Here is a 15,493-nt window from a genome sequence, read left to right as displayed (position 1 = left end):
TCTGCTCCCTCATTCACCTTTTTTTCAGAACTAGGAAAATTAAAACAACATCTCATTAAAGTAAAACATCTTAATAATCTAGAATACATTTAAAACATTAAAAAGTGTGTTTTTAAAAACGTGATAAAACGGACGCGTCACGTTTCAATGAACAACAATACTTTGGGATTATTTAACTAATCCTTTAAATCGTTTTATTAAATGAGTTTACCTCATAAACTTATTCATTTGGTCAAAACATAATAATAATAAAAACAAATAATAATAAAATACTAATAATACAATTAAAAAAACTAAATTCCTTCATCGTTGATCAAAACCACTGCGAGGGGGAACGAGCGCGCATGCGCAATGGAGCAGGGATCTACTCCAGCGGCGTTTTGCACGTGTTTGCACCGGCGCGCGTGCACGTGCACTTCAGCTCCCGAGTCGGGTCGAAAGTGTGTGTGTGAGTGTGTGTTTTGTCGCGCGATCTTTGGACCTCAGTCCGCCTCATATAAGAGCAGCAGCAGGACGTGAAGGCGCCGGGAATCGAACCATCGACATGGATGTTTCTAGTATATGAAGTTGTGGAGTTTTTATCGTTATTACGTTGTTTTTTCTTTTATTTATTAACTTTTCTTTTTTTTTTAAAGCGTAAGAATGTTTCTTTTTATCTGTTTGAGTGTGTTGTTGGTGGTCGCGGGTGTGGGGGGCCAGCGGGGCCCCAGCTTCCTGCAGGACATCTTGCTCTTCTACGGAGAGAACTCTTCTATTTCCACTCGGGACCTGAAGGATCTGTTGTCGCTGATGACGGAGCGAAGACCCCCGAGTATCACCGAAGACAACCCTCTGGCGGGCCAGGAGGTGACTTTTTAAACTAATCATGTTTATCTTCTGATCGCGGCGTGTTGTGTGTTGTGAGGGTTTTTTGAAAAAACGGGTTTTACGTCATAAATACGTGACAACAGACGTATTAATTTAAAGTATGTGAGGTGATGTTATTTATTTATTTTAACATGAATTTAACGTTAACTTTGCTTTAAAATGTATATGTATAGGTTATATCTTCTCATACTTTTCTTAGTGTGACCTGGGTCTGCACCGGGGCCTCCTCCTTGTTGATCATCATCATCATCATAATTATCATCTTCATCATCATCATCATTTTATCAGCATCATTATAATTATCATCATTGTCATCGTCATCATCATAATTATCATCTTCATCATCATCATCATTATCATCTTCATCATCATCATTATAATAATCATCTTCATCATCATTATAATCATCGTCATCATTATAATTACCATCTTCATCATCATCATCATTATCATCTTCATCATCATCATTATAATAATCATCTTCATCATCATTATAATCATCGTCATCATTATAATTACCATCTTCATCATCATTATAATCATCGTCATCATTATAATTATCATCATCATCATTGTCATCGTCATCATCATAATTATCATCTTCATCATCATCATCATTATCATCTTCATCGTCATCATTATAATAATCATCTTCATCATCATTATAATCATCGTCATCATTATAATTAACATCTTCATCGTCATCGTTATCGTCATCATCATCTTCATCATCATCATTATAATCATCATCATTGTAATCATCTTCTTCATCATCATCATCATTATAATCATCGTCATCATTATAATTACCATCTTCATCATCACCGTCATCATCATCTTCATCATCATCATTATAATCATCATCATTGTAATCATCTTCTTCAACATCATCATCATTATATCATCATCATTATAGTCATCATCATCATCTTCATCATCATTATAATTATAATCATCATCATTATAGTCATCATCATCTTCATCATCATTATAATTACAATCATCATTATAATCATCTTAATAATCATCTTCATCGTCATTATAATCATCGTCATCATCATTATAATTATAATCATCATCATTATAGTCATCATCATCTTCATCATCATTATAATTATAATCATCTTCATCATCATTATAATTATAATCATCATCATTATAGTCATCATCATCTTCATCATCATTATAATTACAATCATCATTATAATCATCTTAATCATCATCTTCATCATCATTATAATCATCGTCATCATTATAATCATCTTCATCATTATAATCATGATCATGATCATGATCATCATCATCATCATAACCATCATAACCATCATCATCATCATCACCATAATTATAATTATAATCATCATCCATCATCTTCTTCTTCTTCATCATCATCATTATAATTATCTTCATCATCATCATTATAATCATCTTCTTCATCATCATCATCATCAACATTATAATTATCTTCATCATCATCATTATAATCATCATCATCATCGTTATAATCATCTTAATCATCATCTTCATCATCATCATCATTATAATCATCATCATCATCATCATTATAATCATCTTCTTCATCATTATCATCATTATAATCATCATCATCATCATTATCTTCATCATTATAATCATCATCATCATCTTCATCATTATAATCATCTTCATCTTCATCATCAACATCATTATAAATATCTTCATCATCATCATCATTATAATCATCATCATCATCATTATAATCGTCATCATCATCATCATCGTCATCATTATCATCATCATCATTATAATCATCATCATCATCATCATCATCATCATCATCATCATCATTATAGTCATCTTCATCTTCATCATCAACATCATTTTAATCATCATCATCATCATCATCAAATTTTTTCAATGAATAAAAAACAAACATGTGACGTTGAAGAACCGTGATGTTGGAACAGGAACTGAAAGATACATAAATCTACGCCTGAGGTTTATTGATCCTAATGCCTCGCCTGAGAATTCTATAATATTTGCATATTCTTTTTTGACTCATTCTCAGCTTCTAATCTAAGGTTAGTGTTATATTATAGCGCCACTGATCGTTGTGTCCTTCTCTTAGTTACTTCAGGAGATGTTGATCATTGGCTGTAAAACAAATAAATATATTATTTAAAAAACTGTTAAAGCACCACTACGTAACATTTTACTACATAATTTCTGCGGCTACTGGTTTGTGGTTATAGTAGAATTCTACACTATTATTTTGTTCGCGACCAAACTGTTACAGCAGAAGGTTGGAGACGGCGGTTGCATTTATTTCTATCATGAGCAGGAACATCATTTTTTTAGGTTTTTAGGAAGACAGCACCGACCCACGAGTGCCTTTCCCACTTGTTGTAAAGTTTTACTTTGATGATGATGTTGTCAGACGCCACATTTTGCAGGAGCTCTTCTCTATATTGCTTCTCTAATTTAAGCAACTGAATACATGAGCTGCTAGGCAGAGGTCTGTGCTCTCTGAGTGCTTTTTAACACTTAATATTTAAGGTCGTTTTTGGTACGAAGAAGTGAAACAACTTATCCAAAACAAATTATTCCAACTCGAGGATTTCAACCTTTGAGTTATCACAGGGTCAAGTTGACCATGAAGGACCGAAAAAAAATGTGTTCGTTGTATCCCTTGTGTTGTCTCTGGGTCAAAGGTGAACGACCTCCACCACTGCATTTGTATTTATGGAAGCCAGGGAGGTCATTCACCTTTGACACAGAGACAACACAAGGGATACCTTAAACACATTTGTTTTCAGGCCTTTGGGTCACCTTGAACCTTAGACAATACAAGGGATACCTTAAACGCATTTGTTTTCAGGCATTTGGGTCACATTGACCCTTAGAAAACACAAGGGATACCTCAAACACATTTTTTCCCCGGCGTTTGGGTCACCTCGACCCTTAGACAGCACAAGGGATACCACAGACACCTTTCTTTCCGGGCCTTCGGGTCACCTTGAACCTTAGACAATACAAGGGATACCTTAAACGCATTTGTTTTCAGGCCTTTGGGTCCCATTGACCCTTAGAAAACACAAGGGAAACCTCAAACACATTTGTTTTCTCGGCATTTGGGCCACCTCGACCCTTAGACAGCACAAGGGATACCTCAAACACATTTGTGTTCCCGGCGTTTGGGTCACCTTGACCCTTAGACAACACAAGGGATACCACAAACACATTTATAACGTTTTTTTTAAATTGATTTCCAGTGTAAAATATGTGCAGACTCAGCGTTTCTCATATATATATATAGATTGTTGGATCAGATTCAAGTGCTTGGATTTCTTCCAAAACAAACTTGTCTTGAATGCTATATTTCCATGTGTGTGTTTGTCGCGGAACAAAGGATGCAGATGAGTGTTGAACTATGAAGAACACTTTCACCTCAGATGCAACCGATGAACTAGAAAAGGTTCAAAATGTTGTTTTCCCTCCCAGTGTCCCTCTGCCGAGGAGATCCTGACCCACTTTGACTTCGGCAACGTGACTCAGCTGACGGTGGGACATCTGGAGAGGATCTGTCCCGCGGTGTTGACCCAGGTGCTGCTGCCCTCCTGCCCCTACAGCGCCACCCCCGACCCCCACGACCCCGCCGACTACCAGGGTGAGTTGCTTCACTCAGTCCACAAGACAAACACTCCACGGTTCAGTCCTGTTTTTAAAAAAGTGTTTCATTTTTTTAAGTTTACTAGCATCTTATCGCTCTTTTTCTTTGCGTTTAATACCAGATAGTTTTGATAAAAACGAGAGATCCAAGGACTCAGCTGGAGTCGCCTCACAAAAGGTTTTTAATGGGTTTGGGGGGTGCGGGGGCCACCTACGGTCCTTCGCATACAATTACCCGGCCCCTCGTGAAGTCAGTTTGAAGTCAAGTTATAAGTAAAGGTTTTGTTTCTAGTCTAAATCTAATCAAATTAAGCTCCTAGACGAAAAAAAAAAATCAAAATAATCTCCCGTTGTATTTTCAGTGTTTCGCATTTTTTTAGAAAATGTTTTTAAACAAATTTTGGGTCATATAAAGATTATTATTCGATATTTCCAGAGAAATAAAAGCCCTTTTTTATTTAATTTAATTTAAAATTGGTTATAACCTTAAGCGGTCCCATATATGTATTGTTTTTAGAGGACGATCTGACACCACGGACTGGAACAGGAAAGTTAACTAGCAGCTGCTGTGGCACTGATCGCATATTGGTTCCAAACAGGTGTAATTTTATGGTGGCCAAAAATGGAAAGACAACAAAATAAAAGCATTTAAAAAAAAAGGGTCATTAGGATCTTTAAATAAAAAAAAACATAACACAAAAATAATCGACAAAACACAATTGTGCGACGTTTCAAAAAATAATTTATTTGCTGAAGATATATCGTGTTTTTTCCTAATTTCTATAGTCAAGTTTTGAATAAACAATGTAATCAATATATTTATACATTTAAATTTGATGTTTTTTGTGTTTTTATCATGTTTTTTCACGAAAATCTTGTTTTTACTCATATAATAAAAAGATTGAAAACACTAACAACAAGCTACACAATATGTTTAATCAAAGCTAATACCTTTACGATGGACCATCTTAACTTCAACTTTATCCTGCAGTGGTCAGTGGCTACTTTCAGTGGACTTTGTCGAAAACTATGATTGTTAATCAATATTGTGTCGATAATTATCATCTTGAAAGTTCAAGTTCACATTTTCTTTTTAATTTATTCCACATACTTTCTAAAGCTTGAATAAACTTTTTTTTTTAAATAACCGGTTCCTGGTTTATTCGTCACAAATTCACTGTAAAACATCACAGGCCGGTTAAAGTCAACCAACATATTCCTGTTGCTCTGATAGGTTTGTGTTTTTAACTCGGCTTTTCTAGTCTGTTTGTTAAACTTACTGAAGGAAATGAAAACTGGTTGAGTTGTGACGGCAGCTGGTGAGAGTCAGTGAAACGACGCCTCAGGCTCACTTGTGTCAAACAGACTTTTTCTGGATGGATGTCAGATGTCAGAGGAAGATGCTGCTGAGATCCAAAGTTGTTTTTTTTCCAGATACAAATACCAAACTTACACACGTTTGGACGAGATAGAAAGTTTTTGGTCATTTAGTGAAAATGTTATTGATCATTTTGTAGAAAAATGATCCTTTTTTTTGTTTGTTTTTTTCACAAACTTTTTATTTTATTAAAAGGAAATAACTTGACTTACCCACATTTGGAGGAGAACATTTATATTTAGGTGCTTTTTAATTATAACACTTAGTGAACATGATAGTGATCATTTTGAAATGTTATTTAATGATTACATTTTTATTTTTTTTTATTAGTAGAAATACCTTTTTTTCTTTTTTACAAATCTTTTTTATTTCATTAGAGGGCCATTTTGTGAACATGATAGTAAAGATATAATTAAAAAGGAATGTCTTTAAAAAAATTAAAAATAAATCTGGCGGAAATAACTTGACTTACCCACGTTTGGACAAGAAAGAAATATTTTGTTGCTTTTTAATTATGTCATTTAGTGAAAATGATTGTGATAATTTTGCAGATTTAAAAAAAACAACTTTTTATTTTATTAGAGTAAATACCCTGACTTAACCTGCATGTTTTTTTTGTTGCTTTTTAATTATAACATTTAGTGAACATGATAGTGATAATTTTGCAGGAAAATTATAGATTTTTTGTCTATTTTAAAATATTTTTTTAATGCAAGTAAATACCTTGACTTAACCTGCATGTTTGGACTATAAAACATGTTTCTGTTCCTTTTAATTATGTCATTTAGTGAACATGATAGATTTTGCAGGAAAATTATTACATACATTTAGTTAACCTGCACGTTTGGACCAGAAAAACACATGTGCTTTTTGATTATATAAGTTTTGTGAACATGATAGTAATAATTTTGCGGGAAAACTATAAAAACAATGTCTTTAAAAAAAGTGTTAATTTATTTTTTATTAGAGGAAATAACTTGCCTTACCCACATGGACAAGAAAGAAATGTTTTGTGGCTTTTAAATTATTATTAATTGTACATTATTTAGTTAAAATGATAGTGATCATTTTGGAGGAAAATAATATTTTTTTGTCTTCACCTTCCCTGCAAGTTTGGACAAGAACACATTTTTATTTTATTTTTTTTGTAAATTAGTGAACATCATCAGGATAATTTTTCAGGAAAATTATACTTTTCTCTTTCTTTTAAATCAAGAACATATCTCTTAAAACATATATTAAAAAACTGCTTTACTGATTTATTATAATTTATTTTAAATAACTATATTTAATCAAAGTATGCATTAGAGCTTTAAAAGTCACTTTAAACTTTTTGATTCTTCTTCGTTTAGTTTGTTCTCTTATCTTTTTAAATAAAGTTGTATCCAAAACAAACGGTAGTTACTCATGTAGTCATAATGTGATGATTATTGAACAATTATTGTTCTTCTCGCTGTTTTATTTTCATTTCCCACTGATCGTTGATCCTTTGAACTCCGTCTGCAGCGACGCCGTAAACCTGAGATAAACCTAAATTTACGGCGTCGTAAATGTTGTCTGTCGTTGTCAGTGTGGGGCTACGGTTTCGTCGCCGTCACCGTCATCAACTTGGCTGCTTTCCTGGGCCTGCTGATCATCCCGCTGACCAAGAAGTCCTACTTCCCCAAAATTCTGACCTACTTCATCGGCCTCGCCATCGGCTCGCTCTTCTCCAACGCCGTCCTGCAGCTCATCCCCGAGGTCTGGTCCCAGGTGCCGTCGTCTCCGTCAACCGGTTCTGATCTTGTTCCGACCCGCAGGCGTACGGACTCCATCCTGACGCCGACAACCACGCCGCCAACTCGTCCGCCGTCTTCGGAGGATTCTACATCCTCTTCTTCGTGGAGCGAGTGTTGAAGATGCTGCTCAAGGTGGACGACGAGGTGAACATTCATCGAACGACTTTTTTAAGGCAAATGTCGATATCTTAAATCAACTTAACTTAATATATATATTCAAAATGGGTTTTTTATCAATTATTATTTGTTGAAAAATACAATGAAGCACTTATTATATTATTATAAATCAAATTACTTTTACTTTAAATACATATATAGACAAGGATATAAATAAGTGAGATTATGATTCAACAGTTTATATTGATGGATGGATGTATGGATGGATGTATGGATGTATGGATGTATGGATGGATGGATGTATGGATGGATGGATGGATGGATGGATGGATGGATGGATGGATGGATGGATGGATGGATGGATGGACGGACGGTTGTATGGGTGGGTGGGTGGATCGATGGATAGACGGATGGGTGGATGGATTGGGTCGGTGGGTGGATGTATGGATGGATGGATGGATGGATGGATAGAGGGATGGGTGGATGGATGGATGGATGGATGGATGGATGGGTTGGTGGGTGGATGTATGGATAGATAGATAGATAGATAGATAGATAGATAGATGGATGGATGGATGGATGGATGGATGGATGGATGGATGGATGGATGGATGGATGGATGGATGGATGGATGGATGGATGGATGGATGGATGGATGGATGGATGGATGGATGGATGGATGGATGGATGGATGGATGGATGGATAGATGGTTGTATGGTTGGGTGGTTGTATGGATGAATGGATGGATAGATAGGTGGATGGATGGGTTGGTGGGTGAATGGATGGATAGATAGATAGATGGGTGGATGGGTGGGTTAGGCGGATGGATGGATGGATAGATGGATTGTTGGACGGATGGATGGGTGGGTGGGTTGTTGGGCGGATGGATGGATGGATGGATGGGTGGGTTGTTGGGCGGATGGATGGATGGATGGATGGATGGGTGGGTGGGTTGTTAGGCGGATGGATGGATGGATAGATGGATTGTTGGACGGATGGATGGGTGGGTGGGTTGTTGGGCGGATGAATGGATGGATGGATGGGTGGGTGGGTTGTTGGGCGGATGGATGGACGGATGGATGGGTGGGTGGGTTGTTGGGCGGATGGATGAATGGATGGGTGGGTTGTTGGGCGGATGGATGGATGGATGGATGGATGGGTGGGTGGGTTGTTGGGCGGATGGATGGATGGATGGGTGGGTTGTTGGGCGGATGGATGGATGGGTGGGTGGGTTGTTGGGCGGATGGATGGATGGATGGATGGATGGATGGATGGGTGGGTGGGTTGTTGGGCGGATGGATGGATGGATGGAAGGATGGGTGGGTGGGTTGTTGGGCAGATGAATGGATAGATTTTTTAAAAATAATAACTGAAATGGAGAAGTTTCAATTTTCAAAAAAGAAAAAAAAGATTTCACCATAAAACAACAAATAGAAAAATTCTATAAATTAAGAAAAGGGTAAAAAGTTACTCTTTAAATGAAGAATAATTAAAATTAACCAATTACATTTGTTTATATCCACAGAAAATTCTTGAATAAAAATAAAATATAGAAATATAAACAACCTTTGAAGTGTTTATGAAATTTAAAAAAAACATAGGTCAACATAATTGACACGATCAAAGCGTAGATTCCGAAGCATCTAAGGTGAGTTAATCAACATTTAAGAAGAAGTTCGTGCCTTCGTTGATAAAACAAGATAAAGAGTAAATACATGTGAAAATGATCTATATGTTCTACTAAACACCTCAAACCACCTCGAACGACCCAGTTTTCCAGGTCATGTCAAATAAAAATGGGTGACGTGAGTCACTGAACAAAGAAGTCAAGAAAATGTTCTCGCCCAGAACCATCCGTCACCTTCGCTTCAGTCGAGTTCATCTTCTTATGTCAACACGAGGCACATAAGGTCATGAATCTAAAGTAAAAAACTTTTTTTCTTGGTCCCCAGCACTGCCACTTCAGTCCCCCGGAGGCCCACGAGCCGCCGCACCAGAACGGAGACGCGCTGACGATGAAAGACTCCGTCCTCCTGACCGCCGTCAACGCCGTTAACGCCGATAAAAACCACCCCATGATCGAGAGCGCGCCGGCTCAGGTACGACGAAAACATATCGTCATTTACGTGAAGGGTTTTTTATCATCTTTATTGGTCGTAAAAGTATATCAACATCGCTTTATCAGAGACACACCTGCCAATCAAAGTCGCCGATGATTTCATAACAGTTCGGGGAAATTAGAAAAAAAGTTTTCTCAATAGCTGATGAGATTTGACTTAATAAATTCAAATAAAACGGCAATTTTTAAGATGAATATTTGACAAACTTAATGTTTATAAAGGTGACTTTGGTTCATAACTTTGGTGTTATGATAATGTGCTAATGTCAGTATCATCACTGTTGTTTCTAACTTTCCAAAAATTGTATTTTTGTAGGCTTTTTAAGGATTTTTTGGGGTTAAATTCAAAATTCAAACTTTTTCTTCCCTCCAAAAAACATTGTAGAATGTTTATGTATTTTTTTTATTATCAGAATCAGAAACTTTTATTGCCAACATAGTATTTTTTGTGGTATCAGTACAGAGTAATCTAGTAATGACACTTGTAATATCCTTAATCAAAGACATTTTTTCTTGTGAAATATTTTTCACTTTTTTATTGTCTACTTCAAAACAAAATTAGGATTTAATTGACAATTTTATCAAAATCTGCAGGAAAAGTACTTAAAAATATTTGAAACTTTTAGTGTATTTTTAAACATTTCCTATTTACATATAATAACTGAACAAGAACTTGTTTATTACTAAAATAAATACTATGATTATCTTTATTTTATACCTTTACAGTCAATAAATTGTTTTTTTTCATGACAACTCAGCTTTTTGTTTGGCAGCTGCTCTAGAAGTCTTTTGCTTGTACTCCGCTTGTTTAGATTTCCCTTAAATGAGCATGAAAAGCTGTAAATGTGTATGTTGTTGTATGTGTTATCTTTTCAGATAAACTAATCTTGACCTCAATGGTTAGAACTTTGCATCATAACTGACAGTGTTTACGTATAAATCATAGTTACACAACTACTTTTAGTGTCTATAGCAAATTGAATAAGGGCTGAATCAGCAGATCTGTTGTGAGGAGTCCCTCGAGGTTCGGTTTTGGGTCCTTTATTATATTTGCTGTACTTGATTCCACTGGATAAAATCATCCATTCCGCCTGATGATAAGGTTCCAGGGTTGAGTCGGTACTTGGGTGACTTAGGTCAGTCTGTCAAATTGAGCCTGAGAAACCTGGGTGTTGTATTTGATAAAGACATGTCTCTTGTTCAACGCTGCAGAAAACTGACCAGAAACTGTTTCCTTCAACTGAGAAAAATCTCTAAATTTAGGAAAACGATGTCACAACATGATCTGGAGCTTGTAATCCATGCGTTTGTTTGTTAAGACTATTGTAACAGTTTATTTTGGTGTCTGAACAAGAAGGATCTGTCTCGCCTGCAGTTGATACAGAACTCTGCAGTGAGAATTTTGAGCCGCTCTAGTAGAAGAACTCACATTTCCCCGATCCTTAAAACTCTTCTGCCAGTTTCTTTTAGTATCCATTTTAAAAATTCTGGTTCTTACTTTCACATCTATTCATGGTCAGACCTTCCATCACTAGATTCTGATCCAGACTTACACCCCAGCTCGGGCTCTGAGGTCTGTGGATCAGAATCTACTGATGGTTCCTGGAACGATCTCTGTGTTTGATGATCTACTGACTCCTTCAAGAAACATCTTAAGACATTCTTATTCGTCCCTGATTTTCTGGGACTCCTGTGTTTGTCTTATGTGTCTTGATCCTTTAAAGTATATCTTTTTACTTTGTATAGTTTTTGCTTGTAAAGCACTTTGTGACCCTGGTCTAGAAAGATCTTTACAAATAACCTTTACTTTATTATAGTTTGATCAGATCGTGGCTATAGAGACTTTGTTCTTAGAGTGTGACGAACAAAGAGTCCTATAAGGAGACGGAGAGTCTCGGGTTCGTCCTGGACGCAGGATTGTCCGGCGAGAGCACAAAGACTTCCTTGTGGATCATAAAGACCTCATCTGTGGCTGCTCGTACTCTCAGGTTTCTCCTTCAGCAAATCACTGCTACACTTCTGATGTTGTGTTCAAGGGCTCCCTGGTAATTACATAAACTCAAATATCAAAGCAACAGGATCATTAATCAAGGTATTATTTAATTAAAAAGGAACATTTATGAAAATGTTGCATTTATGTACACTATTGCAGATTTTTACCCTTAAATAAACATTATTTTCAATATTTAAATCATTCCAAAAAATGTTTTGCCGATCAAAAACGTGGATTTAATTTAATGCATGATTTCTTTGGAGGTTTGGAATCAACACAATTATTTAAGATGTTCAAAACTAAGGGCGGAAACAGTTGCGTTTAAAGTCTTCTAAAAAGAAATAGGTAATGCTTTATTAATATATTAAATATTTGGAAAGCTCTGTAAAGACATTGTTTATAAATGAAATTTTAATTAAGTTGACTTAATGTAGCACATTGTTTTCTTCTTCGTCTGTTTCGCCCACAAAATCTTCCACATTGTAATTGCGCCGGGTCACCAAAGGGGGGCTCACCGACCCCATTAACAAAACACTGTGGAGAAGTCTTCGTGTTTAAGCTAAAAATGTCAGCTGTTTAGTTAAAACTTTAACTTTACATAAGCATTCCTGTAATCTTTAGTTGGTTTTTACTCGCTTTATCCACGATCTAATAAATCAAATACTGCCTCTAGTGGCGCTTTAGAGAATTACAGCTTCATGCATGTTATTTTGCAGGAAAATTATACATTTTTTTCTTTCTTTTTAATCAAGAAAATATATCTTTAAACAGATATTTAAAAAAAAAAAAATTAACTCCTTTAATGATAGTTTACTTTACAGATTAGTTGAATTTAAATAAAATGCACATTTAATGATTTACTGTTGATGTTAATTAATTTATTTTTAAGAATGTTGATGTTAATTTATGTTCACTTTACATAAGCATTCATGTAATGGATGTCGACTTTTGTGCTCTAATGTTTTTACCCGCTTTCCAACGTCACTTTATTCAGAACTCCTGTTGTGTTATCAGTTTTATTTGACCGTTAAAGTATATACTTTATTAAATATTATTTTGATTGTTTAAGCGCTTTGTGACCCTGGTCTGGAAAAGCGCTATATAAATAAACATTACTTACTTTCTTACTTACTAATATATCAAATACTGCCTCTAGTGGCGCTTGAGGGGAATTACAGCTTCCCCTCCGTTAGTTCAAGGATACAATTATAAATAAATATAAAGAAAATATTGTGTTTTTGTCCTGACAGACGGAACCATCGTCCTGCTGCAAGTGTGGGCCGGACCTCAGCAAGATCAAGACCCTGGCGTGGATGATCACCTTGAGCGACGCTCTGCACAACTTCATCGACGGCCTCGCCATCGGGACGTCCTTCACCGTGTCCGTCCTGGCCGGCTTCAGCACGTCCACCGCTATCGTTTGTGAAGAGTTTCCTCACGAACTAGGTCCGTGATTCACTTCCGGGTGATTTAAAGTCGATGTTTATATATTTTTAAACGTTCTTTGCAGGAGATTTTATGATGCTGCTGAACTCCGGGCTGAGCATCCCGCAGGTGGTCGTGTTCAACCTGTTGTCGGGGCTCACCTGCTACATCGGTCTTGTCTTCGGGATCCTCATTGGAAGTAACTTCGCCCCCAACCCCATCTTCGGCATCGCCGCAGGAATGTTCCTCTACATATCGCTAGCCGACATGGTGAGCTCACTTTTGTCGATCCTCAAACCATGATATATCTTATTAATCATATGAAAATGTGTCAAATAAATAGTAAATACAATTTGATTTAGTGTTTAATAATTAACTTTAATGATGCATCTTACATGTTTTTTTTTTAATGAACTACATTATTGCATTTATATTCTATAATTATTTAATTAAACTAAAATATATAATATTTTTATTGTGAATTATGGCTCTAACACAAGGTTTGTTAATAAAACAAGCATTAAAATGAATAAGATTATGAGTACATGCTTCATAATGTTTAAGCTTTCTTTAAAAAAAAAAAAACAATAGATACATTTGAGCTGGTTCTAAAAAAATGTTCATTAAGTCACTTAAACAAAACTTTATGTAATATTTATTGAGCTTTAAGAAGTATTTGGGTTACCTACCTAAAAAGTGTTTCAATTTTCCCTGTAGGTGGCGCTCTCTCCCCTATATTTAAGGCTTCATTAGAATTATAAAAAGAGAACGAGTGACATTTAATGACCTTTTGTTATAAAGACACGGTTTAATAATGACCCCTAAATGACACATTTTTTTCTATGTCTAAAACTTATTTTTGCAAAATACAAAACTTCTTATCATTTAGTTTTAAACCAAAATGTGGTCTTTTTCTTTACATTTAATGTAGGCTTGGGCAAACAATTTAAAACAAAAATATTCATTCAAGTTTTAAAAAAGAATAGAGATATATATAAAAAAAGGATAATTAAAAAATTTAATTTGTTTTGTTTTTTTTCACTCCCACTCGCCGAATAGTCTACTCTACTATTTGGTGAGATTTGGAGAAATAGAAAAACTTTATAACAATATTAATTCTACCAATTGTAGTACATGTTCATGCATGTACTACAATTGCGGAATTTCTTTTAAAGCTAGAAATAATAAAAAATGTCATTGCGTTGTATTTTTTCTTCAGATTCAGTGATGGGATAATTCTTCCTTAATGTCAGCTTTTATTGTGAAGGTCACTTAAACAGCTGGTACTTTAATTGGTGTTACATTTAAATTATTAGATAAAAATAAAAACAAAGCTAAGTTTGATTCATCTATTCATATAAATTGATTTTTTTTTCTATACATAAAAAAGCAAATTGGGAAATCAAATTTCTTTTGGAGAAAAATCTAAAATTGTATTTTATTCAACCTTTTATTCTGAATTAAGTTGAACTGTTCTCTTTTATTTATTTTATTTTTTTAATCTTCATTCCTTCAGTTCCCGGAGCTGGACAACATATCGAGAGCGGAGAAGAAAATGTCGGGCAAAATCATCTTGTTCCTGATCCAGAACGCGGGAATGCTGACGGGATTCGTCATCATCCTCATGATCACGCTGTACGGAGGACAGATCAGCCTCGGCTAGAGGCCGGACGGACATTCAATTCTCTTTTATTTGTGCTACAACCTTAAATCTTCCCTGCCCTGGAATGTGGAATGAACGGGTCATCTCGGAGGTGCGCCGTGTCCTTGAGCAAGACAATAAACTGGAAAAAGCTTGTACTTTCGATTTGTTTGAAAGACATTTATTAGTTGGTAAAATGTGGATTAAATCATTTTTTACTTCACTTTAAATTGAAAAACAACCAGCGTTCGGTTGGTAACCACGTGCTGCGCAGGTTCTTTTCACCTAAAAAGATGTTTAAAAAGAATTCTAATTCGAATATAGTGATACAAATCTTTGAGGGATTTGTTACAAATGATTTAACTGAAGAAATAGAAGCAGAGTTAATAATCATTTGACATTAAATACAACATTTCTGGGTTTTGAATGGAGGACATAATGTGTTTGCATAGATATACTTGAAAAAATAATAACCAGAGAGTCAACATACTGTAGGTCTTAAATAAAAGTGTGTGGAATGAATTT

At 35.4% G+C, this 15,493-nt stretch overlaps 1 protein-coding gene across 1 annotated transcript; it reads left to right on the top strand.

The window, feature by feature from the left end:
- The first annotated feature begins 347 nt into the window (after nucleotides 1–347).
- Nucleotides 348–15,053, top strand: slc39a8 (solute carrier family 39 member 8). Its single transcript, XM_087779669.1, has 8 exons — nucleotides 348–846; nucleotides 4,348–4,513; nucleotides 7,464–7,633; nucleotides 7,693–7,815; nucleotides 9,742–9,888; nucleotides 13,152–13,347; nucleotides 13,412–13,596; nucleotides 14,843–15,053. The coding sequence occupies exons 1-8, from the start codon at nucleotides 643–645 to the stop codon at nucleotides 14,987–14,989; spliced, it is 1,338 nt and encodes a 445-aa protein (XP_087635795.1). The 5' UTR covers nucleotides 348–642; the 3' UTR covers nucleotides 14,990–15,053.
- The last annotated feature ends 440 nt before the right edge of the window (nucleotides 15,054–15,493 follow it).

This window comes from Callionymus lyra, chromosome 18 (genome assembly GCF_982586985.1).
Source record: "Callionymus lyra chromosome 18, fCalLyr1.hap1.1, whole genome shotgun sequence".
Taxonomy (NCBI): domain Eukaryota; kingdom Metazoa; phylum Chordata; class Actinopteri; order Syngnathiformes; family Callionymidae; genus Callionymus; species Callionymus lyra.
Note: the sequence above shows the minus strand (reverse complement) of the source record. Positions and strands in the feature narration are given on the sequence as shown.